We start from the raw sequence: 26325 nt of genomic DNA on the forward strand, positions 1-26325 counted from the left end.
GCAGTTTCTTTGTATTCTAATTCTGGGTACCTGACATATGGGATTGTTTCCATGACTATCATCTGTGGGCCGAATAATTTCTTGGTATAAGAAAATATTTAAAACTAAATTCTATCTCAAAAACAGAAGATTCCCCTTTCCTGAAAAAAATAGCTAAAATTAAATATGCAAAAGCCCGTTTGGAATAGTGCAAAAAGCCTTGTGCATAAGAGCTAGGGTCTCATTTTAGTTTAGACCGACAGCTATTGTGTTGGAAGAGGCTGGTAAGCACAGAGCATATGGGTCCATCTGAGTCCCAGGAGGAGAGTTCCAGGAGTGCTGAGCTGGGATTGATAGGGCATTATTGTTGGGGAGGGAAGAGTACTGTGTCTGGAATTGAGGTACTGTACCTCTACTGGGGAAATGCAAAAAGTGGCTTTTCATTGAACTATACAAACCTGACAGTAGAACAGTAATCAGTGGAGGGAGGGGGTTATTATCATAGAAAATGTATAATTTAGATAATGTAAGTTAATCTCATTAAATCCTTCCTCTTTGCTTGAGGCTTAAGGTCACTCTAGAGTTGCATTGTCCTGTCCACTGTGCTATGGTTGAGCTTCTTACACATTTCACAGAGGATATGGCTGCTAACCTCTGATTTAACACATCTGCAGGCCTTACAACAAACTTCACAGTCAATTAAACAAAGTACCTGCATGTCAGCCTTGTGTTAATATTTTTTTCCAAATTTCTTACTCACCTCCATCATTTGGGAAGGAGGGCATCGCAGGATCTGAAGAGTGAACAGCAGGGTCTGAATTTTCTGCCAGGCTCTCAGGAATCCAGGCAGTCTTCCTCGAATCTTCTTTTTTCTTCTCTATCTTAATTGTGTTTTAACACCATTGTGGCAGGAGGATTCAGTGGATCTTTTACAACCTCTGGAAGGGGGAAAAATACCACTATAATACAAAACGCAAAAGCAATAAATTGCAGGACTAGGAAAAGCCTCCTGGCTGCCCAGGAAAAGCTGCTCCTTATTGGGCCCTAATCCTGGCTGTAGGCTGCTTCAGGCTGCTTCAGGCTACTCGCAATATGCTCACAGAATGACGCACTCCCAGTGGATTCCGCCATCAATATGATGAACACTGTTTCTAAGAGAGGAGTTTTTGTTTGTGTGCAGTCTATTTGGCTGTGGGCTACAAACTCTGAAACTATTGTAGATTTTTTCAAAAATGCAGATAATCACACCTGCACGATAACGCACACGCACTGCCCAACTGCAGCTTTTGTTCCTTGGTAAAATATTTATGTGTATTTCTGGAACAGTGATGGTCTCCGTCTGTTCCCAGCCTGCAATGTGCATTCAGTTCCTGTCAAATTAAGCATCCAGCCAAATGAATCCCTAATCCCCAAATTAAACAGAACACGGTGTTTATCTATGAACACAATGACACTTACAAAATATTCCATTTAATAAAAATAAGACCTGTGAACCCAGACCCATCAGTGGTTTGTTTGAGAGAGTGAAATGGCATTTGAAGTACTCCCATTTCTGAAGCTATTAGCTCTTTGGAATATCTCCCTCACATTCCTCAGTTTCTCCTAGGATTAAACATAACATGTTCTTCATAAGATTAGAAAAATTACAGTTTGCACTAAGGGGTTCAGTTGACAAATTAGGTGGGAGCCCTTTACTTTCCACTTTGGACAGCAATCATCTCTGCCAACTGATTACGAGTGATGAACTGGCCCTGGGGTGACTGAACTTTATTGGCTTTGACTGTATCCTCTGTTTGGCCCATGTAGAAGGAGACGTGATGAATGTGGGAGTGGGGGAAGATGTATACTGAAAGAAAGGCACAAGGGAACTTGAACAGACTTGCAGGTATGGTAAGATGGAGGAAAATTAAAAGGTTAAAAGTTTAAAACATGGTCTATAGCAAAATGTATACATTACAATTTGTAAAACATGTTATTATTAACGTCTTGATCCATCATTACACCTAGCTTTCAGCAGAAATTATTTTAAAGTAATATTAATGATCAAATAAAAACATGTTGCTTAGATCATGTGTTTTTCTTTCTAGCCTGGTGCTTTGATAGGTGTCTTACATTGTATGTAATCCTGGACAAGCCTGCTTACTATTAATAAGTAACTTGAGAAATCCTTCCAGTTCATAATATGCACAGTATAATTGACTCATTTGTTCAAGAAAAAAAGAAAGATAGGCAAAGGTAAGAATGAGGACAGTCCTTTTGGTTTTTAGGTTTTTTTCTATATGATCTGAAGATGATACTGGCATTGACATACAGTAGTTTGTTGCAGACTCTCACAGCCCTCCTGTTCTCAGTTTTGAAAGCACTTTGCTACAGTTTCCACTTGTGTCCTATAGCTCACATTTCACTGTTGTTTTTTTAGGATTCCACTGGGCTAACATTTCCATTGCCTTTGATGATTTTGAATACTTGAATCAAGTCCCCTGGTAGTCTTCTCTGTTCAACACTAAAACGATTCAGATATTCTTGCCTATCAGTGAAGGATATTCTTCTAAGCTTGGAATATATTTAGTTACCCTGCTTTGGACTGATTCCGTAGTCACAGTTTTTTTTTGTACAATAATGAACACAATTGTACAAAATATATTGAGATCTTATTGACGAATTGTACAAATGTAATATAACATTTCTTGAATTGAACTCTATACAGTACTTTAAATATGTCCTAACATTCTGCTAATATATCTTTTACCATTATCAGGCAGGTGGCACAGTGGTACAATGGTTAGCATTGCTGCCTTTCAGTGCTGGGGTCCTTGGTTCAATTCTGGACCTGGGATGTTATCTGTGTGGAGTTTGCATGTTTCCCCTGCATTTGTGGGACTTTGCTCTGGGTGCTCTGGTTTCCTCTTGCAGCCCAAAAACATACCGGTAGGTAAATGGGCTTCTGGAAAAAATAGCAATGGTATGAGTGTGTGTTTGGCATGCCAGTTGCTTGCCAAGATAGACTCTGGCTCCTTTGTTCCCCTGAATTGGAAGAAGTAGTTAGAAAAGGAATGGTGTGAGTTAACAGTCTGCTACTGAACCATTATTTTATTCTCAGTTTGCAGAAACAGGCAGTGCATTTCTTCTTTGAGAAGAAAAGCAGAACGGTGTCCTGCTGTTAATTCAAGTTTCGAGAAAGGTGAAACAAAGCATACCAAGTCAAAGTACTGCATTGGGAATAATTGAAGACATTCTTAGAAAATGAAATTGAATAGCAAGATATGCAATATATTAAGATATTTAGAGAAATGTACCAAAATGTAATTATAGCAGGTGTATATTCACAACTGCAAATTCTAAGTATTTTTTAAATTGTATTGTTAGAGCAGAGCTACCGTGTGTTAGAGGGATCAACACTGCTCCCTAGTGGCAACTCTATAAAGTGCATTTCCACAGCAAGGTACAATCGAGCAGAGCTTTTCCAGTTCCTGTAGTTTTCAATACGGCTGAGATCTCAGTTACCTAGTAAAATCACTGAATTAATAAGTTTCTTAAGAGAACCTTTCAAGGTTCAACACTTTCAAATCATATATAATTATATCAATGGTTGATTCATGTAGCTGAAAGCTCAGCTGAATAAAAACTTATGGAATGTAGAAGAAAAAAGGAGCACCCAGTACAATTCCATGGGAACATGGGGAGACAGTCACCTTGAACTAGGATCAAACCTGAGACCTGCGAGTTGTGAGGCCATAGTGCTAACTACCAGATTACCAGGACAGAGTAGGAGCGCCCTCTGGCTACAGAGGGCGTGACAGTTTATCAATATTATGAATACTGGAATGTACCAGCATCCAGCATTAGTATGGAATGACTGATACAAAAAATGTCATGAAAACATACAGGATTAATAAAACATACTGTCTAATAGAGAGTGTGACCACTTTGTGTCCTAAAACATGACTCTTATACATGAAGTCACTCTGTAGTCTGCATTTGAGCGGTTGTTTGCAAGAGGATGATATTGTATTTTTATTAGTATTCTTTTCTTATATGAATAAACTAGGTATATCAGTATGAATATACAAATACACAATAATAGGAATATACATTTTCCAGTAGTATTTATAACAAGAAGAAATGAAAAAAGAGTTAAATGGTGTGGGGTTTGGATTGTGATTCACAAATGTATGGAAAGTAAGGGCAGAGGCCAAACAAAATATGGAAAAATAGTAATGGAACTCAGAATCCATTAATTATCATATTTTGTATGTAGAAGATGAATTTCTAGGAGAAAAAAGACAGCTGCCTCAAGTCCAAGACTAGCAAGAGTTATCTGGGTGGTTACTCGAAACATACCATAAAAGGAAACATAAAACATAGAAGGAAAAGTACTTCTTTAAGTTTCATATTATAGATTAGAAGTATACTAACTGCATGACGGAGTAGAGGGAGGCCTGACAGAGCCTAGTCAGGCTTCATATATACAGTTAGATGTATATGCATTTTTGTTGATTTCATTATCATGAAATTCACCCCACCTGGGTTCAAATTTCCTCCTGTATTAAGCCCTTCTTCCTGAGCTAGAAGACTAGTCTCAGGAGGCCTGTTCTTATGACAATTCAGGTAACATTAGTGTCAGAAAATAAATATATATGTTTATATGAATGTATTCATACCCTGTAAAAATGCTGAAAATAAAGTTCATCTCATAATGTTGTTTCAGTCACATTGCCTACCAGAGAATCAAGGAGGAAGGATAGAATTGTTCAACAACCCAAAGTAAATGAGTATCAACTCTGGTGACAGCTAGAAAAATTGCTAAATTCACACGAGATTCCAATGTCTACTGTGGTGGCCTTCATCAACAGGTTTAAATACCACAATGCTTGCTATACTAGCTAGAATAGGACAAAAGAGAGAGGTCCTCAAACGTGCAGTCAGAAAACTAGTTTGGGAGGATAGCTCACAAGGTCAACAGTTAGGAATCTTTCAGAAAATGCTGGCATCATGAGGATATAATGCTTCCAAGACTACAAGTCAAGTCAGACCACATGAATCTGGGGTCTGTGGCAGAGTTACATGGCAACATAAAGAGAAGAGAGATTTTTACCAAACAACAACTAATTGTCTCCCCAGTTAAATGGGACCACAGGATTGGATGAAACTCAGATTGAGTGTCTGGATGATCTCACCAGGATTATGAGTAGCAGAGTGTGCTGAAATACATATTGAAAAATAATGTCATCCCTTCTGTGAAGAATAGATATGGATCTGTTCTGGATTAGGGTTGGTTTGCATCTTCTGGTCCTCTCGTCATACTGAGGAAAAGAAGGATTACAACATCAACCAGGATTTGTTTGCCAAAAATTGATGCCTCCTGTCACTAGGATCAAACAACATTTCAAACCTGACAATAAGGTCACAGTACAAAACATACCTCACCCTCAATGACCAAAAGGATAAAGGGTATACACAGCTCTTGACTGGATATCACAGAATAGTAAAAAAAACTTACAATATGAGCTGAGGAAATTAGATCAAAAGTGTAGATCGTGCCAACTGGAGCAGCTGGAGTAGTTGTTAATGGAGAACTCAAACATCCCTCATGAGTATTTTAATAACCTATTAAAAAGCTGCAGAAAGTGCTTCCTCAAGGTTATCAAAGCCAATGAACTGTTTACAAAACACTGATTGCTGGAGTATGAATATATTTAAGCATTACGCATTTATAAATATGCGTAACTGCTTCGGAGAGATCTTTTGCTTATACAAGCAAAATTAAAATTCATGTCTTTAGGATTTGATTCATTTCTCGCCAAAATTGCTTATTGCATTCCTAGAGTTTTATGCTAAATTCTCTTTCAGTTGCAGACATGAATACATTTGGAAGCTAGTGCATCCGCCCAGTGTCTCATGATAATGGCAGCTCAAAATGAAATAGTAAGGTTCATCACAGTGGGATTGAGGCCTGTACTTGCAAACCACAGCCTTTGTTGCTGACTCTGCAGTGCGATCTGTACCCATTATTTCACTGAGGTCATAACATTCGACAGAAAAATGGGGCAGGCTGTGTGGTGTGGTAAAGAGCAGGAAGAGCTGAAAGGACTGCAGCTGACTGGGTCATTGCTCCCCTGGGTGATCTTCTGTTCAGCAATGGCTTTTAAAAGTCATTTGAAGTGCGGCACACATTAAAGATCTGTCCACGAGGGTCAATTAATTCTACACGGCTCTAGGAGTTAGTACAGTGCTAACTAGTGTTCTAGTGCGGTTGTAGAATCCCTAGGAATATTATACCCTTATCCTCAGAGGACTTGTAACAAATTACACTGCAGATCTGAAATTTCTGAAATGGAAATGACATTTTTCCAGGTATTCCTGTAGCTGTCCTAGATTGGGATAAAGAAAAACCAACAGACCAGAATAGTTATTATGAACATGCATAGTTACAGCCCTTATAAAACTGTATTGTGGTATTCCATGGTGAATCAAACTGTAGCAAAGCACAATGTTATCCTCGAAAAAGCATAGCAAGGTATGGTAAAGTATGAAAAAATTGAGAAAGTAACATGAGATATACAGTAAACATAGTTAAATAATGGAAAAACTGCAAACTTTCCACAGTTTCTGAATGAGGACACATGTCAGGTCATGCATTCCAAGTTAAGCAATACATCTTCTACAAGACTACAAACAGGGACAGCATCCTCAATGTAAATAAATTCTACAAGCAAATACAAGGACAACATTTTCAGTGTTAGGAGGGAACTACAGTTTTTCTCAGACCGTTTATTAAAGCTCAGCAACAAAACACATTAACTGAAAAAATCATATAAAATAATTCATAATAAAGTCATAGAAAAAAATACAAATTTCTAATTAAGCACAAAATCGTGAACTCTATGAAAGTACTGTAAGTCTTAAGAGAGGATAAGTACAGGTTGTGAAGAAGATATTTCACCTCAGAAAGTTTCCAAAGTGATCTGCATGCAGAGTTAACAAGCAAGTTCGATCAATCAGCAAAACCATCTTGAAGTCAAAAGCAATATTTCTATTGGATTAAAAGAGATATATTCACAAGCCTGCTTGTAGACAACGTAATAGGGCCTCTTCACATCCCCGGAAGTCTCGTTCTGCATCACACAATATAGTGCCATGCATACCTGAAAATGTTGCCTATTTTTGTGAGGTTTTACAAGTTACTGTCTACATTTTACTTTTACTGTGGTTTGAAATGCACTCATCAATGCTGATTCTTTCTAACCTCCAAATATAAAAATAGAGTTGCAGTTCTGCCTTAAAATCCTGTCATAAGATGTCATAATATCTGTCTTCTGAAAACCATATAGTTCTTTTGAGTGACTTTGTTTAATCTGCAATTGTCCCGTTGTTTTACATTAAACTCTCCCCAATACTTCTTGTGACTCAGAATATGAAATTTAGTAGATCTCATGATTCAGAACAGCCCTGCATAGTTGGCTAGTAATATATTAAAGAAGAGTTCTGTTCACTATAGTTAGGATGTCACAGAATAACATTTTTGAACAGGATTAAAACTTTCTCTTTTTAAAACTTTCCATTGTTCTACAACTAAGGAATCTTAATCTTTTATCTTTTCAACTTTAATCTTAATCTTAAATCTTTAGTACTAGTTCAGTGGGAATAAGATTGAAATACTTTACTAGAAGCCTTCTGAAGTAGTGCAAAATGTTTATTAAGTGAGATTTGAATTTTTAAATACATAAAAGAATGGCAGTTAATCTTTAAGGTTTAAGAGATATGACAACTCCACACTTCACCACAAGAGGGCGTCTTTGATACAGTCTGCTACATGACCAGGAATGCTGCTGCATTAGAAATAGCATAGTAACACTTGCAAGTTATTGAAAACTAGGATATGCTACCTCTTGCATATCTTCCAGATTTTTCTTCAGACCGGTTTCAAAAAGGACTTAGAAAACTGTTAAGTTACCATCATTTTAGCATTTTTTAAGTATTGTATTTACTGACTCAACACTAAGACTTAAGACCACAAACATAGGTCACTTGCAATTGAAAACAAGTTTTCAAGTATTGTACCAGACCATACATCTTTTTTTCCTTTGTCTTAACAGTTATTTAAAAAATACATTTTAAATAAAACAACTGAAATAACAACTCCAAATCTGTACTGTAACGACTGGCATTCACTGTAAAGTCTGTCACATCTTTGAATTACACTCAGCAACTAAATTGATACTTTCATCTTTGGTCCAGGTGAGCTGGATCCTAACTTAATTGACAAAGGGAGAAAGATGAGGTCCTTTCATCAGTACATAACAGAGCACTATTTATAGATGTCAGTTAACCCAGACTGCATTTTGTTGGATTGTGGGAGAATAACACAGTACTTGGAGAATACCCACAACACGAACATGCAAACTTCACAGAAAATCTGCTCCAAGCCAGACTCAAACCTAGGATCAAAGAAATAGAAAACAACATCACTAACCAGTTTAACCCTTTTCAATTAAATTCTTGTAAAATACTGTTTCTCTTTTAAAAAAACATATATAATACATAACATAAATACATAAATATCACATAGCACAAAAGTATGCAGATTTTTAACTATGCTTTGACTCGCTAATTTTGTATAGTTATAACACACTACCCATAGTAATTGACTCAAATGCTGAAATTACTTTCATCAATGACACTAACACCCCTGAGTGAGAGTAGCTTTTTGTGTCTACACTGGGTTTCATTCATGTTCTCCTGCTTGCAACTCTCAGTGATAAACATTCCAATCACAGCCCTGCCTTTACCCCCAGCAGCATTCAGGAAACAAGTCTTTTTTACATCTCACACAGAAATCCAAGCTTATTTGAATATCTATCAGCCTTTGTTGTATTTGGCTCTTTTTTTCCTTTCATTCCTACAATTTCAAATTGAAAGACCTGTTTGCTCTTTGTAGGCATTCATCACAGTTCTGTCACATCTACACATTCTGGGCTTAACACCTCGCATGGCTGTACCTTGAGCTCCTGTTTTATGTTTTGCAGGGATCTGTTAGTAGAGAAGCATTGTTAATTATTCTGTGACTGTTATAGCCATGCCCTGTAGGGTTAAGACTTCACACACTCCTACTTGGCAAGTGTAAAGAGCTATATTAAGATTTCAGATAGTGATGAAGGACTTGCACCAGAATAGCACCTTTGTGGAGTGTTTCTACATTACATACTGTGCTAAGCCCTTCAGTTTCAGCACATTTGGTAGTTAGTTTTTGTTTTCATTATTTTATTAAACATTTTGAAATCCTTCATGTAAACAATAGTGTCCCAAAGCCTTCAGTTTCAGGACATCTCATCCTGTTATTTTTTGTTTTAATTTTACTAATTATTTTGAAATCTTCGATGTGAACAATGTTTTACTTTCTTAAGATGCTTAAATCGCTGTTTTCAAACACTTCACTGTCACTGAGAATGTTTAAATAATAGAAAAACAAACAAAATGAGTACAAATACCAAATATAAAATACAACAAAATTCAACAATCTAGCATTATATATATAACACAGAAAAACATATAGTGGCATTATTAATCAGTATTAATAAACAAAAAGTTAACCGTGTTTCTCTGAATGTTTCCCTCAGTTCTACATAGTGTGTACTTTGTTGTAATTTTTAACTTGTAGCTTTGAGTTACATAGGCTACTAGCAATCCAATGGAAACAGCTTCAGAAAAGCTTTTTCAAGCCTGAAAAAAGAGAGAAAACATAGCAAATAATTTGACACATGTCCATTTCATTCAAGGCAAGGGTTCATTCTGCTGTCTCTTAGGGATCACCTAACACCCCAAAGTCACACTGCAAACAGGCCATGACCAAAACTCAGGAGCCAAAAGACCAGTAATGCAACCTAACAGACCAGGAATACCACTCAAGCTCTAGACTCGGGGCTCCACACACCCAAGGAGCCTTCTTACACATACAGTTTTAAAGGACATGTGTGATTTAAGTAGTTTAACTTTCAAGTTTCTTACCTCTGCTCTAGCTCATTTTGCTGAGATGTTCATCATGGCAAAAAACAGTATAGTCTGAGAGAAAAGTGAAAAGAAAACACTATACAAAACAGAACACACTGAGACCGAAATAAAAATGTAGACAAGAAATGGCTTCTTCTTCAAAAGTAATGGTTTGTATATCAGTGTGCATTATCACCTTGTTCATAAAGCAAAAGATACTTTTTTTTTTCTTAAAAAGGACAGGAAAAAAACAAAAGAAGCTTTTTTTATACAGATAAATACATCCAAATTACAATTTACACAATTACACAATAGCAGTTACACCAAACAACTGTATATTGTATTGTGCTTATTGTATTTATTTTCTGTTGGACATATCATTGAAACAATTTATGTGCTCTGCTTGGAAACAATTGATGAGCAGATATTTAGTATGCTAGCACAAGAGGCTTTACCAAGCACAAAAGGCCCATTCACTTTACAGCTCCCTTCCTGGAAGTGGAGGATATTTCAGCAGATAATGTTTTCATTCAAGCTTTGTCCGCTATTTTTAAGAGGACAAGATTATCTTTTGAGAGTGTCGAGATAAGGAACGGGCCAGGATTTCTGTGACAAAAAATGAACAATAAAAAAAGACATTTACACCACAGCTGAACTTTCAGCAGCTGTATCTGACTGAAATGCACAGTTTTGAAGCAGCATTGTTTAATCTCACTGTCTGGTAGCAAATCACTGCTAAATGAATAGACATCCAGTGATCCCCTACATTTACTTCAAATATTTATCAAGGGTTAAGGCTAAATGTTTAGAAATGGCCTTTATCTCTAATTGCAGCACTGGTATTAGAAAACAAGTGTTATTTTGTGACGTAATGTGTTCTGTAATCCTGCAATAAAGAATGGTGTTTTGGGCATGTGGCCGTGACCACATTGTAAGTCTGTCTATTGTAGTGCTTCACTCTGGAGGAAACTTCTCTACTGGCACTCACAAGCTGGTACAGCTGTACAAGTGCTGTTCCTGCAGCTGCTGTGCAAAAGTCTGCCCCCTGTTACTCTGTAAAGAATGTCTTCTTTGTGTGCAGCGCTCAAACCCAAAAGCCTCCAGTTTCAAGTTCTCACTTTCTCACTGCCAAATCCCAAGAGCAGCAGTGTGTGGCAAAGACAGCACAGAGCTCGACATTCTCTTTAGAGATGCCGCATTTTAAAATTCATTAGTGAACTTCTCTAGTGGGTTACACCTTTTAAAAATCATGGCTTGTAGATATTCAGAGGTTTTCTCAAGCAGAATTAAAAGGTATACAGTAAGGCATAAGTTCTAAGACACTAGTCATATACACAAACACACTATCAATTTATATAGAGGGGCTAAGAGTGCTGCAGTCTCACATATTTTGTGTTCTATGATACATTTTGGAGAATAATATTCTTCTTTCACCAAGACCAAACTGCCAGTGCAAAGACTGGCAAATCTCTAACTCAGTGACATAAATTTGCAAAGCCTATTGGTCTTTACATTGCTAAACTGCCTTAGTTTAACAAAATGGTTCTATTTGAGACTCACAGGAGGCTGCCTGTAAGCAAAAAGCAATGGATTAATAACAGCCTGAACAGCTTTGTGCAGTTCTTTACCTCCATACAGTACATTCAGGTTTCATGGACGAAAATGATGGTTGAAATGAGCCGATGAAGAATTTTGTGGTAGGTACTGTTCGTGTTCATGGGAACACCTTCTAAATATGGAATGACAAGACCACTGTTTTCATGACACAGGTGTTTTAACAGGCAACTAACTTCAGTAGCACTCTGTATAATGATACATAATGTCTGCATACAGTAGTTATATTTTAAACCTTCCCCCTCAGCCATATGATGATTCTTTATTTTTTTCCAAGCTTCCTGTTCCCAGGATAATATATATGGATTCTGTATATTCTACAAGTCCAAGCTACCTGATACAGACAAGGTACTGTCAGTTCCATTCTGTGCTGGTAATGCATTGCATACATAAGATGTTGTTGTTAATGTTTTAATAAGGCCTTGTGATACAGCTAATAGATGGAAAATAACAGCAAACTTTGTTATATTTACCACCTGTCATGATATACTGTATCCCTTTAAGGCACTTCACAATAAAACACTCAACAAGTGAAAAGTGTACATACATTAATACACTAAATTAAACAGGCAGAGTACAAAAGTAAGTTTTAAGGCTGGATTTGAAAGTGCCGGCTTACATGCAAGATCTGAGGTGACCTGGCAGATGATTACACACACTCATACAGTAGCCTTGTTTTAGGAATTGAAAGAAGACCAGAGACCAAAGAGTGCAAGTGACATGTAGAAGTACAGGGAGTGAACTGTGCATTAAAAAAACAGTACAGTTGAAAACATGTTTGGAAACACCAGCAAACAGAATCGGTGTGTTAAGAAAGGGTGTAGAAACACCAGTAAGTACTGCTGCAGTACTTTCTGCATCAGACTGGCAGTGATGTAAACGGGTGTGAGTAATGTAGTAGTGATAAAGACTTTCACAACACTGCTAACATAAGATTCAAATGCACAGCTTGGATCAAAGATGACACCAAGGTTCCTGATCTGAAGAATTCAATTCCCGACTTGGACTGATTCCAGGACCATCCATAGTCAAACTAAGACTGACACATTTGCAGAGCTGACAAGGAGAGACAATATGCATAACTTTGGTCTTGTCAGAGTTATGTAAAAAGTTCCATTACATCCCTTGGAGCTCAGTACGGTCCATTGTACTTTAACAACATCTAAAGAGTTTGACAAGGCAGGCACTGCTTGTTTAACATCAGGTTTCAGATGAACATAATTTGGGGTATCTTAGCATAGAAATGAAAAGTATAATGAGCCTGAAACTTCCCTGAGACGTCGAAGCACAAATCGTCTCTGTAAACAGACTGGCCCTTTGGAGAACTGGATTTGGTATTTGAACATTGTAGCTTTTTCCTGGTGTGGCTGAGACAGCAGTTTTAATTTTGGGTCCAACTGCCTATTCTACATGGACATTTTGGAACTTACACTATCCAAACTATATCTGCTATAGGGACCCACGGTCTTCAGATTGTAGTGTCACCTAAACGAAATCTTCTCTTAGATACATTTCATCAAATTGAGAAGCACAAGCGATTGCCTTGACCATACAAAATACAATGACAAAAGGAAATGTAATTTTTAAGAATTAAAAAGCATTGACAGTTCCTCTTTATTACTGCATTTTGTGGCCAGATATCTGGGGAAACTTCTTTCTATTACAAGCACTAGTACTACTATATGTTGTGTTCAGCAATGAGAAATATCAAGGTAATCTCTCTGATTGCTCACAAATAAGAGAATAATACTCCCAGACAGAAAAGGCAATTCAATAAAACAAAAGTTAATAATATGGGCTAGCTAATTAACCACTACACAGGTACAGGTTTTTGTAAGCAATAAATGCTGAACTGTGCATACCTGAAATATATGTTGTCTAGAAGATTTAGACATAAAATAGATTTTTGCAGGAGTTGGCAATGAGTTTCGAAGGGAAAAAGACTATCTGTCTATTATCTATGTTATTTATTACATGCTTAGAAGCATTAAAAATGAAACAAATGCCATTGGTTCCAACATTTAGTTTATATAAATGCAAAAGTAACATGTCTTAATTAATAAAAAACTCAGGACCACACATAACAGAGAACACACATCATCCATCACTCAGTCTTATTCTGCAGAGAATAGCCATAGTTCAGTCTGACTGTCCATTGCAGCAAAAGATAAATGTGTATAGTAGGTAAATTGCTTTACTTCGCATTTTCTGAGTTATTACACCATGCCTCTGCTTTTCTGTGAGTCATGAGTCAGGTATTCAACCTTACACAATGTGAAGGGCCTAAATATTTTTTAAATAATGACTAAGATTAAGAAACGTAACATTAATTAGCCTTCAATATAGAAATCATAGTTCAAATATCTTTACCATTTAGTGCTGGTGGTCAATTTTTTAAAATAAAACTAAAATAACTAAATTGTATAGTTTAAAGTCAGTTATACAGACTTAAATGATTGACAGTACAACATCTTGTTTGTGTTGGAATGCTGTGAATGTAGAAAAATCATATGGCCACTGAACCAAAATTTTTATATAAATGTTTTTATAATGCAAGTTAAAACAGAAGCTCAATTCTCATAAGACAAAAAAGGAGAAATTAAATAAACCCTTTTTACCATGTATTTTGTTTATAAAAGTAATCACTCCTTTCCTTTCCATATATGCAATGGGATAAAACATAGATAATGCTCATGATTTAGTGTAAGTAAATATCATTTAAAGAATGATAAGCACTTGACTCTTTTCATTGATTGCGTAGTCACAACAGTCAGTGCCTTATCACAGTGTACCACAGTCACATCCTGTCATATCAAATAAATTACCAGTTTCAGAAGCTTCATGACGTTTGGAGCTATATTTTATATTCTGGAATGGAAATATCCTGAGCTACCTGACTACATTTTGACCTGTGCACAAACAAGCTGGTAGAAATGCAATAGATTCTATTATCTTCAATAAAGTTTTAATTTTACCATTCAAATGACAAAAAAGCATTCATTGCAAGGAAGCCTCAAATCATCTCTTACGATCTCTCTTTGCTGTCATCATCTGGGACCATCTGGACCGGATTAATTCGAAATGACTCTGATCACGTTACTGTACAGTAGGAGGTATTTGGATAAACCTGCATTCTGTATTTCAACATTAGAAAAATCAATCTGAAAGACTGCAGCACCATGCTAAAAGGATACTCTAAATATGTGTCCTCACTGCAAACTGCTACTGTACGACAGGATTTCTTCAAACCAAATATTACAAACAGGAGCCTATAGCACTTTTTTTAACTGGCTTATCTTAATCTATCTGCTCTACAGTTTAGCACAGCTGTATACAGTGCTGTGAAAAAGCAGGCACTCCCCATGAAAAGGTGTGTGTCTTTCAGCATATTTGCATGTATGGATATTTGATCTTTATTTCAACAAAATTAATAAAGGTGATCTAATTTAACAAATAACAATGAAAATTATTCTTTGCCATCATTTATTTAACAAAACAAAGTCAGAAATGCAATTGTCTGCTGTGGAAAAAATAAGTACACCCCCTAGCTTCAATAGCTGGTGTTGCCCCCATTGGCAGAAATCGCTTCTTGTAGGCGTTTCTTGTAATTGTCTATCTGTCTCCTTCATCAACTTGGAGAAATTTTTGGCCACCCCTCCTTACAGAACTCCTTCAACTGTGTGGTGTTTGAGGGCTTTCTTGCATGTACTGCCCGCTTCAAGTCCCCCCACAGCAATTCTATGGGGTTAAGATCTGGGCTTTGACTTGGCCATTCCATAACCCTCCATTTCTTCTTTGTGAGCCATTCTTTTGTGGATTTGCTTGAGTGCTTTGGGTCATTGTCTTGTTGCAAAGTCCACTTACTGTACAGTTCAGCTTCAGCTTTTTGACAGATGGCTTCACATTTGCCTCAAGTACTCTCTGATACTATGTGGAATTCATGGTTGACTCTATGATGGCAAGCTGGCCAGGCCCTGAGGCAGAAAAGCAGCACCAAACCATAATGCTTGCACCACCGTGCTTTATATTTGGTATGAGGTTCTTTTGGTCACAGGCAGTTTTTGGTTTTCACCAAACATGACGTCTGGCATTGTGACCAAACAGCTCTACCTTTGTCTCATCCATCCAGAGCACATTGTTCCAACAGTCCTGATCTTAACCTAGGTGTTGTCTGGCAAACTTCAGTCGTGCGTCTATATTCTTTTTTGACAGCAGAGGCTTCTTCCTTCCTGACCTCGCAATTAGGGCAAAGTTGTGCAGTCTCTTTCAGATGGTTGACTCATGCACTTTGACATTGACTGAGGCAAGACTTGCCTGTAAATCCCTTGATGTTATCCTGGGGTTCTAGGACACTTCCTGCAGCATCTTTCGGTCAGCTCTTGGGCTGAATTTGGTGGGACGACCTGGCCTGGATAGACTGTCCAAAAGATCATCTACAAATGGAGAAAATTTCAAACCACTGGCATTGGAGTGATTGACTACAAATTGCTTGGAAATGGCTTTAAAACCCTTACCATCAACAATCTTTCTTCTGAGAGCTTCAGAGAGCTCTTTTGATCTTGGCAGGATGTGCCACACACTTCAATTGCTAAGACCAAACCATTTGCACCTGTTTTGGTGCACCTGATTCTAATTTTAGGCATTTGATACAATGATAAACTTTTTCCGCACAAGGAAATTGCATTTCTGTTGATTTAAATACTACAAATGAGTGCAAACTGTGATTTTTCAATGTTATTTTTAAAATTTATATCACCTTTACTATCAGTATTGCTGAAATGACGATCAAATATCCTTTTGTCCACAAATGTAAAACAAGCAAACCTTTGCATGGGGTGTACTTACTTTTTCACATCACTGAATGTTCAACAGACAGCAAAAAATGTTTTTGATCACTCCCATTGTCATGCATTATCACATATATTAAATCTATGTAGAGGAAATAACATATTAGGAATTACTCACGATAATGGTTAGTACTCTGTCCCAAACAGAGTGACTTCACTTTTCAGTCAATGAAACATATCAGTCTCCTTGTGGGAATAGTTTATTCTTGTTTGTCAGCACTAGTACAATTTAAATTGCATCTTATGAAAGGTTGTGGAGAGGTCTTTACTGCACTTGGCGCAAGGCATTTCTAACTGCTGTTAATGAAATGAATTGGCACAAGCCCCCACAGATTTTGGCATGACTAAGCATATATTCAATAAAAAAATTTATCCTACTCTGAGATTTTGTTCAATTACAATCACAGCAATTTGGATTTGGCCTGAGCACCACAGTCTCCACTGCCACATTCCTGTCAAAACTGGAGATCAACAACTTTTCTAGAAGGAAGTGACAAAGTGAATGAGATCTCTGCTTACTGCCTTTTACCAAGGTTATGCCCCTAAAGGTATTATTGCTAGGACTGTTGTGTGCTCTAGATGTTACAATGACCTTTTCTGTAGATGGCCTGTCAAACACTGCCTATGCAAGCATTATTATTATTATTGTTATTATCATTCACATACTTTTATTGTGTTTTATATCACAGTGCTGGTGAAATAATTAGTGACACAAAGCATAGAAGCTGACTCTCACTGAGATGTCAGTTTTTTTTTAATTAATCCACCAGACCTTCACTCATGTTGTAACCCTAACTGTCCAGCTGTAAAGTATTACGGCTCACATTCTCCCATAAACACTTAAACCATCACCACCCACAAGAGCATTTCAGACACGAGTTGTATTAACTCTGGTTTTGCACCTGACTCAGCAATGACAGTCATGGTCAATAAAACCTGTTTTCTATAAAAAAAGAACCTGAAATCACCATTTTAAAGAAACCAGTCACTCTGATCAGTTGTTCGCTGACCTGTATAATGCATTTACTGTAATTTAAAGCACAAACATTGAGCAAAGGCATATGTTGAATGTACAAATTTGGTCTTTTAATTTGGTCTGTCCTGTCTTAGCCCCTGTCCCAGTATACACAGAGTCATACAGTAACCTTATTCAGTATTCAGAAGGCACAAATAACTCTAGAGAATGACATATGATGTGAAACCGATTCATTCAGAAAATTAAGAAAACACAAAAAGGCTTCAATAATTTTCTCTGAACAAAATATAACTTCCTAAGCCCTTTTTCCCACACCTTTTTAGTGTAATCGGCTCACTCATTTAAAAAATGGTTAAAAAAATGAATTTGAAAGGCAATGATTTTCCAAAGACCGAAGACTGAAGTGAAGCATGGAACTAGCATCTATTTTGCCAGATTGACAGAAAAAGACCGCTGGGATTATTCAGCTCATTACACCACAGCCACCCTTGCTAAGACACCTGGTGAGGTAATGTGGAAAAGCCCATCAGCTTGGTATCAACCTGACTCTTAATGTGCAGCTTGCAGAAATAAAATTCAAAGTGGGTGGAGATGCATGAAAGTGATATTTTATGTCAGATGGATTTTTAAATTCATCTTAATAAATTTCATCATAGCTTTTTAGTAACTAAAGGTATGTTTATTATACTGAAATGGTTTTTTGGATGTATGGCATAAAACAACATTAAAAATAAGACTTATTTAAGAAATGTTAAGCAGGTCATTAGATTACTATTTCGTATAGTTTCAGATGCTGTGAAAGAATATCTTGTCTCAATATCTTCCTTCTCCTCCAGTTATTGACACAATAATGAAGTAATTGTATGTCTCCATCCATCTATTTTCTAATCGCTTCATTCAATTAAGGGTAACAGGGGAGCCAGAACCTATCCCAGCAAGCAATGGGTGCAGGCATGATACATCCTGGGTGGGATGCCAGTCACAAATGCACAGACACAAACATAGACACGCACGCATTCACACCTAGGGACAATTTTCACAGTTTCCAGTTACCTGCCAGTACGTCTTTTACTGTTCTGGAGCAGCCGGAGGAAACCCGAAGTGAACAAAGGAAGAACATTCAAACTCCACACAGATAACATCCGAGGGCCAGAACAGAACCCAGCACTGCAAGGCAGCAATAACTGGGCTTATGTCCAATGTAATTTTTCTGAATTTTTCTGGAAGACGCCTACAGAAAGGCATTTGTCAACCAAACAATACAAATAATAAACATTTCCAAAGTTACAATGCAAGTACATCACAAATTCATGAAAGATAGAAATTGTTCTTCTCTATGAACTATAGCACTCTTCGCTTCTATGACTGACATGCTGACATATTTCATACATGTCATGTTTCACTTTCAGAAGAAAGCCACAAGCACAGTTGGAGTTGTTTTGTTTACGACTGATTTATTCTCCTTTGGCTGACATAAGGCTTTAAGTTTACTCTAAATCTAAAATTAAACTAATGACACTGCTGTATGGCTACGTAATAGGCTCATATAATTGGATACTGCGAAACCAAACTGTTGGAAACAAGCACCTGTCAGATTTTTTTTCTAGCCTAGCAAACGTGACTGACCAATTTAAAAATAGCTACTACCTGTCCAAGAGAACGTGCATTTTAGAGGTAGTTCAAGGTCATTTTTCGGAAAAAATATATATGTATACTCTGTTCGCATATTGAAAAACATTATGTAGCACACTGTGAGCAACACATGTTTACGGAAACTTCTTTGAGCTGCTGCATGTTTGCTTGTTCTGTCAATATCAAAAACCTTTTTAATGTACCTTATTAACTAGCATCTTCCATCCATCCATTTTTTTAACTGCTTCATCCAATTCAGGGTCGCAGGGGAGCCGGAGCCTATGCTGACAAGCAACAGGAGCAAGGCGGGGTACACCCTTGGTGTGACAACAGTACGACACAGGGCACACACAGACATTCACACGCACACACGTTCACAACACGTCCAATTTTCACAGAAGCCAATTAACCTTACTGGTATGTCTTTGAACTGTGGAAGGAAACTGGAACACCTGGAGGAAACCCATGTGAACACAAGAAGAACATACTAAGTCCATGCAGATAGCACCCCAGGTCCTGAATTGAACCCAGCGCTGCAAGGCAACAATAGATGTGCTTATGTCTAATGTAATTTTTCTAAATAAAAATAATATAACCCGAATATAATCGGGTAATATAACCCGAAACTGAACCCAAGACCCCAGCACTGTGAGGCCACAACGCTTACTACTGCACCACCATGGTAACCAGCATCTTCCTATGATAATTATTTCTTTTGAAATTAAGCATTTTGACGTCTAAAGCTGAATAAAGATGGCTATGCTTTCTGAAAGGGAGAACACAGTTGACTGTTACTGTCCATATGTATGACACCTATAGGTACAGATCACTGTAATATGTCAATGTCAGGCCTTACAGCAAACCATGGTACAACTACCTTCAAGAAATCTGCACATAGTTTTATCCAGTTTGTTACCAATATGTGAGTGGTCTTTCTACTACTTCAGGAAAGACAAGACAAACAACAGTTCTTCAAGTTACATGAACAAGTGCAAAAACCTATCTCTTCTCTGTACAAAAGAAATATCTGTAAGGACCAATAGCCCAGTGCAAAAAACTGTTAAACTTCTCCTTATCTTCCTGCTAAGGCACTTTTTGAGTTTAAAATGGTTGAATATAGCAGTTGAACACTCTAAAGTAAACGCCCTAAAAGTTAAAGTCTGCATATTAAAAAATCTCTGTCTCTGTAAAAAAATCCTTGCATTTAAGTGGTCATGTGGTTAAGGCAAACAACTCATTAACTTGAGGTTCCTAGTTTTTCAACTTGTTTTGCATTACCTTGAGTAAAATACATACACTTTTCTTCAGATTAGAAGTAGAACTCACATCCTTTCAAAATTCCTCAACAGCATTCACTATAAAAATTATCAGCTAATTTACAACTATTAATGCCACCAACATATTAAGGATGAACTGTAAAATATGTATAGCCATCTTTTTACAGATATATGTACAAATTATTTGTTTCCCCTAAACTTTTGTTGTATGTAAGAATCTGTATCATACACTCAAACAGATCTGCATGTGGGTCTTGTGGGATTTAAGACTAACTTTGTGGTGTCTCTTAGTTGAATTGTACAAGATCCTTGTGTACATTGTCTTAGGTGACACTTTTAAGGGGATATTTATGAAAAGTTTAAAACATATCTCATTAAGAACAGAATTCTGAGATGAAATGTAGAACTGCAGCTCATGGCCTATTCCTTAAATTAAATATGAACTCACAGTGTTACTGCATCAAACAAATGAGTCTTCATTCTAAATACAACCAGACAACATTTCCTTCTTCTAGTCTGCTTTGTTCACTGGCAATGAAAACCTGCAAGCTCAGATGTTTAAAATGAGCCACTCTGACAGATGTTTTTATTGGCTTAATCAGATACTTGTAAGTTCAACAGTGAATGTCAAAATTTTGTTTTTTGCTTTATATGCTTGAATGAATTATGTCATGCACAATTCCACACTCTTAAAACTCTCACATTACTAAAAAAGAATTAATGGGATGTTCTGCACACAAACTATGTTTTGAAAGAAAGAAATGTTGCATTGTCTCTGAAGGTGTGTGAGTCAGCATTTTCTAATGCTTTACAACAATTTACATTGTCTTGTTTTGTTTTTTAAGCTAATTATAATGCCTTCCACTGAAAATTAAAGGAAAAGAAAAAATATATTGTTCAAAATAGGTGGTACACACATACAATAGGAGGTACATATTAGTATAAATTGTTAGTATAACACAGTCTTAAAAACGAGATAGAACTGCTCAGTCTCTAACATTTTAGTAAGAAGTTCCAGGTATATGGTATTGCAAAGCACGAGGCAGTGATGAGAATTATCATCATATAAAAAAAAAGCTACAACTGTGAAACAAGCCAAATCTTAACCTAATACTGGTTGGAATTGCATATTGAACAATAATTTAAATTTAGTTCTGCACTTTGTTCATTTTTAAATGTGTATGGATTTAGAAGTCCTTAATCTCATAAAATTCTCATTTCATCTCATAAAACACAGCTCTCTGCCTCAATGTCAAAAGCAAAGCCAAGGCTTTATTTTGACTATAATTTAGGAGAATATTTATTACTGCCCAAATGTTAGTAGTATGTCTGTGGACTATTTTCTTCAGTATTTCTCTGAATTTGACTTGAAGACCTGTATTTTTCAGGCACTTTTATGTAGGTTTGCATTCTCACTAAACATTTCCTCAAGGAGGAGGTTATGATTTGTTTTGAATTTGAAATAGGAGTGACAAGTTAGTTTGTGATTATTGCACAAAATACCAAAAATGGGTAATACTTTAATCTGAGAGTCAAAAGTGTAAGTCATGTTATTTATGAGTTATTTGTTAAGTTATTTATGAGTGACATACAAGAACTTAACAGATGACGGACAACTCCTTTTGAAAGACGTGCTCAGTAATTCTTACCTTTTGTCACTAATAAATTATACATACCCTTCATGTTTCACTAATATGGCATGTTTTGCTAGCACTTTACAAGCTGTGTTTAACTAATAAAGAATAATACATGGTTTACAGATAACCCCTAAAATAAAGTGTTATTTGGGAAGTTGAATTAATGTGCGTTTAATGGCATTTTGTATACAAATTATTACGCATTTAAAATATGAAACAAAATGTTTTTAGAATTGTACTGATTACATTTTATGATGTGCACCTATATACACTATTCAGGAAAGAATAGAATGGATCTGGTCCTTATACTAGTTTGTACAAAGAATTGTTAAATGTAAAACATACGCTATTATTTGAATAACTTGCTTAGTTATTTTTAAATTGGACATGCTATAGCAAAGCAAACAGTGTAGTGCTTCATATTTTATTCTTATCTACTGTGCCACATATAGTATATTAGTTTAATAAGGGGAAAATATGGTGAGCTGATGCTCTGAAATTCTTCAGGCCTGTACAGCAGGGGATTCATTCTTTTTTGTTATCTGTATAATTCTGCAATGACAGTCACAACCTCATTTGTCCTCACAATATCACATACGACAATACTATAACAGTATTAACCTTGGAAGGTATGGAAGAATTGTCTCGGGGCTAAATTTCTCTACCATTACACTATGAATGTCAGCATGATGAAATCTTGTCTGTCTGCCTTGGTTTTTATATCTTATTTCGCATGGGATCTGGGATGCCATTTAAGAATTTTAAAAGTAAAGAAACTGTCATCCTTTGCACACAGGAACAACTTCATTGCTCTTATAAAGCCCATTTAAACTATAATTTTACTGAGATTATTCCACCATCACCAAGAACAAAACACTGCAAACTGTTCAGTTATGATAATCACCGTCCCGTTTTGAGATCTTAATTTACCTCAATACTGTATATAACGTCAATATGTTAATAGAAGTATCTTGCTTAAAGTGATTATCAAATACTGGTCCCCCGGTCAGTGTCAACCGGCTAGGCCTTTTTAAGAAATGATTCGGAAAGGCCAGCAACGTGAACTGACACTAAATAACATCAAGCAGTATTTATGTACTTCCATCACCTTCGCAGGAGTCGTCCGTTGGTCGTTCTTTACATTACCAGCAGAGCGCACTGATTTATTTTGTGATTTAGTTGTGAAGTCATATTTCACGTAAACTGGCACTGTCGCCTAACTAATGGCAAGTCATTGAGAAATAAGGCCTCTGTAATGCATGATAACGGAGACCCGAGCTATCGGTACTGCAGTGTCCTTAGAAAACGCTCGACACTAGGCTATAGATTAGAATTAGCCTTTTAGTACATGATGCAGTGGCCTTTAGTATTTGATATTACTTAAGTAATTATTAAAGTTAAATCAAACCCAGGTGTTTGGCGAGTGAATCATATAAATGTAAACACAAAGTGTGCAAATCAAATTAAGCAAACCAAACTCAGATGGCAATATTGCTGGTAGTAAAATACAAGGGATGCCAGACCCCATCCCGGAAGAATACAGTACACTGTATTTGCTTTACAAGTGATGCTGAGCAAATGAGCACAACCCGCAACCCTCGCTAGCAAATCCTAGCTTTTCTCTGGCATTTATAAATGCTGTTTAACATTACCTGCGCTGGTACTGCGTGAACCTGCATAAGCACAAGACCAAAGAGCGTTGCTGTATTGTCTGAATATTACGGCTTTCTTGACGTAATGACGTGTTACAGAACTAAGGACGTTTTCATCAGTATTAATTTAAACTAAACACAATTACAAATGATCCGCTACGTTCAGCCTTTTTTTCCTCCTGAGAATACCAAGGAACAATAACAAAGGGCGTGCACATACAATGCCAATGTACAGTATAGTCAGTCGTTTTTAATATAAGTGGATACACGGTAGAAAATAAATGGCTATTGTACAAATCATAAGACATATAGCACTGTACCTGTTATCCTACGCCTTTTCTTTGCCGAAACAAATCTTCTTTTACTGCATTTCAATATCTGATTCCAAGCGCTTTTAATACCGTTTTTAATTTTTTTTGTGAGATAACGAATTTATTTTTGAATGCAAGTGATGATATGGAATTCCTCCAATGAACAGTCCTGTTCGCTCTTTATAGTCGCACCATGTCTATCGAGGGTTAAAGCACCCTGGTTTGAACCATTCGTTTTGTAGGGAAGTTTAATTCTATGCCTCAAATCTTCGTGGAAATTAAATAGGCCAGGTTTCCATTAATGCCTTAAAATAGCTTTTATATTACTTAGTAATAGAAAAATGCATGCTCACTATAGTATTGAATAGCAGTTAGACATATTTATTTTCTGAACAAAAGAGCTTCACCCCTTTCCTACCTATCGTTGCTGTTTCCAATGCAAACAGAGACTTAGCAACACACTAGTTTACCAGCCTGCCCTGGCTGGTTAGCTGGAGTTGTAGGCACTTGACCACACTACATGGTGGTGATGACACGCTCCATGTTATTAAGCTTTATTCAATAATATTGTCCTTAATTTAGATATTCTGGAGAATACCCTTTTCAGGGTCCTTTTCATGTATATTTTGTTACATGGTTCTCTTCTGCTGTCGAGTGAATTATCCAAAGTTATAAATAGGCGCTGCAGAAGTTATTTTCTCATTGGCAAGAGTAACTTTTCTTATTATGTTACTGTAATTATAGGATCAAACCGACCCTAAACAGAACTACACTATTATAAATCAGCTTGACATTTTTTTCTTCTATATTTCCTATGTTTAAAATCATTTAAAAAATAACAGAAGACTTTAAAAAGACATGTTAATCAACAACGGCACATAAAATCTCGGGGCAAATGAAACATAAAATTATTTTCCTAGATTCATTTCCCGTCTTTTATGACCAATGTGTAAGGGAATGCAAAGAAAATAAATAGTCTACTAGTCTTCAATACAGTATTAATAAAAAGAGCTCACATTTAAGTATCATGACTGAACAATACTAAAATTAGTATTTGATTAGGCGTAACTAGTAAACTTGAGGCATTCATATATTTAATTCCGTATCAAGCCTAATTAGCTGTTGTTGTTATTGTTGTTAATAACAATAGTATTAATTTGGCTGACAGTTATTCTCCAATGCAAATTACATATGATACAATGATCTGTTTTGTTTAAATACACATCTTAGTACAGTACATGTGTATGGGTTTGCTCAAGCCACGGGGGAAAAGACTCGGGAGCTCTAATCACTAATATATAAATTATAAATAAAATAGTTCTCTTGAAGCATGTTTGAGTCCCCTTAAAACAAATGATTTTATTTTGCCCAGTGCCCTCTTTAAAAACTAATATTCCAATAAAAATACATGCAGGTCGTCTGCACACACAAAAGAACTGCTACAGTTTCAAATTTTACAATAGTAAAATGAACATGGAATATTTAAAAAACATATTGGTTACAAATGCAAAATATTTAACTTGGTAAGAGACATCTAAGCTTTTGCAAAGAACTGTTTAGGTGCCCAAAGTGCATTAGAACTATTACAACAACATTAATAATTGCACCTCTATTACCCCCTGATACCACTGTACCACTGCAATCACAAATATTCATAAACACGTATGAAACTTTGTTTAAATATGTATCATTGATTCCTGTTTTATTTGATACCATCCATCCAGGTTCTAAATACTGTGTCCAATTCATGGTTCCACGGGAGCAGGAGACTAGACCAGCAAGCAACAGGCACAAGGCAGGGTACACCCTGGACAGGACACCGAGCCCTCACATGGCACACACAGACACAAACACAGACCTGCACTTACTTGCACCAGGGCGTGTTTTCCCAGAAGCTACAGTAATTAACTACTAGTATGTCATTGGATTGTGGATGGAAACTCACACGAACCTGGTTAGAACATACAGGCTCAATGCAGATAACTCCCCATGTTCGGTATAAAACCCTGGGCCCCAGTGCTACAAGGCAGCAATGCTAACCATTGCATGACCATGCCAGCCTTACTAAATACCAAAGATACATATTTTGTTAATATCGTTTGTTATTTATAGTAATATTATCTAATTCTCTGACTTTAGAAGTCAGAGAAGAGCTTAGAAGTCAGTGCCTAAGAGCTTAAAAACATTGACAGTTGTTTATTTCAATTCCACCTTTATCTGCAGAAAAAAGACAAATTTATGCAAAGGTTCTTTGAACAGGTTCATTTATTGTGAGGCCAACTGCAAATATCAGGGCATTGAATGAATTTTCAAAGCACATAAGGCACTCATTGAATTCAAGAACCTTGACTAAAAGAGGATGACATTACACTTGATAAAAGTATGCTCCTCCTGGATTTTTCAAAAGAAATGT

The 26325-nt window shown here is 36.5% G+C and overlaps 1 protein-coding gene across 1 annotated transcript in view; it reads right to left on the reverse strand.

The window, feature by feature from the left end:
- ttll7 (tubulin tyrosine ligase-like family, member 7) overlaps window positions 1–24076 on the reverse strand; it is an 83047-nt gene extending 58971 nt beyond the window's left edge. The window contains exons 1-2 of the mRNA XM_088928085.1: window positions 23922–24076; window positions 740–917 (exon numbers count right to left, since the gene is read on the reverse strand). Coding sequence (XP_088784211.1) covers window positions 740–764 — 25 coding nt within the window. The 5' untranslated portion in view covers window positions 765–917; window positions 23922–24076. The remainder of the gene's footprint in view (window positions 1–739; window positions 918–23921) is intronic.
- Window positions 24077–26325: the final 2249 nt, after the last annotated feature.

The sequence above is a fragment of the Atractosteus spatula genome, chromosome 11, assembly GCF_055471065.1.
Source record: "Atractosteus spatula isolate fAtrSpa1 chromosome 11, fAtrSpa1.hap1, whole genome shotgun sequence".
Lineage (NCBI taxonomy): Eukaryota > Metazoa > Chordata > Actinopteri > Semionotiformes > Lepisosteidae > Atractosteus > Atractosteus spatula.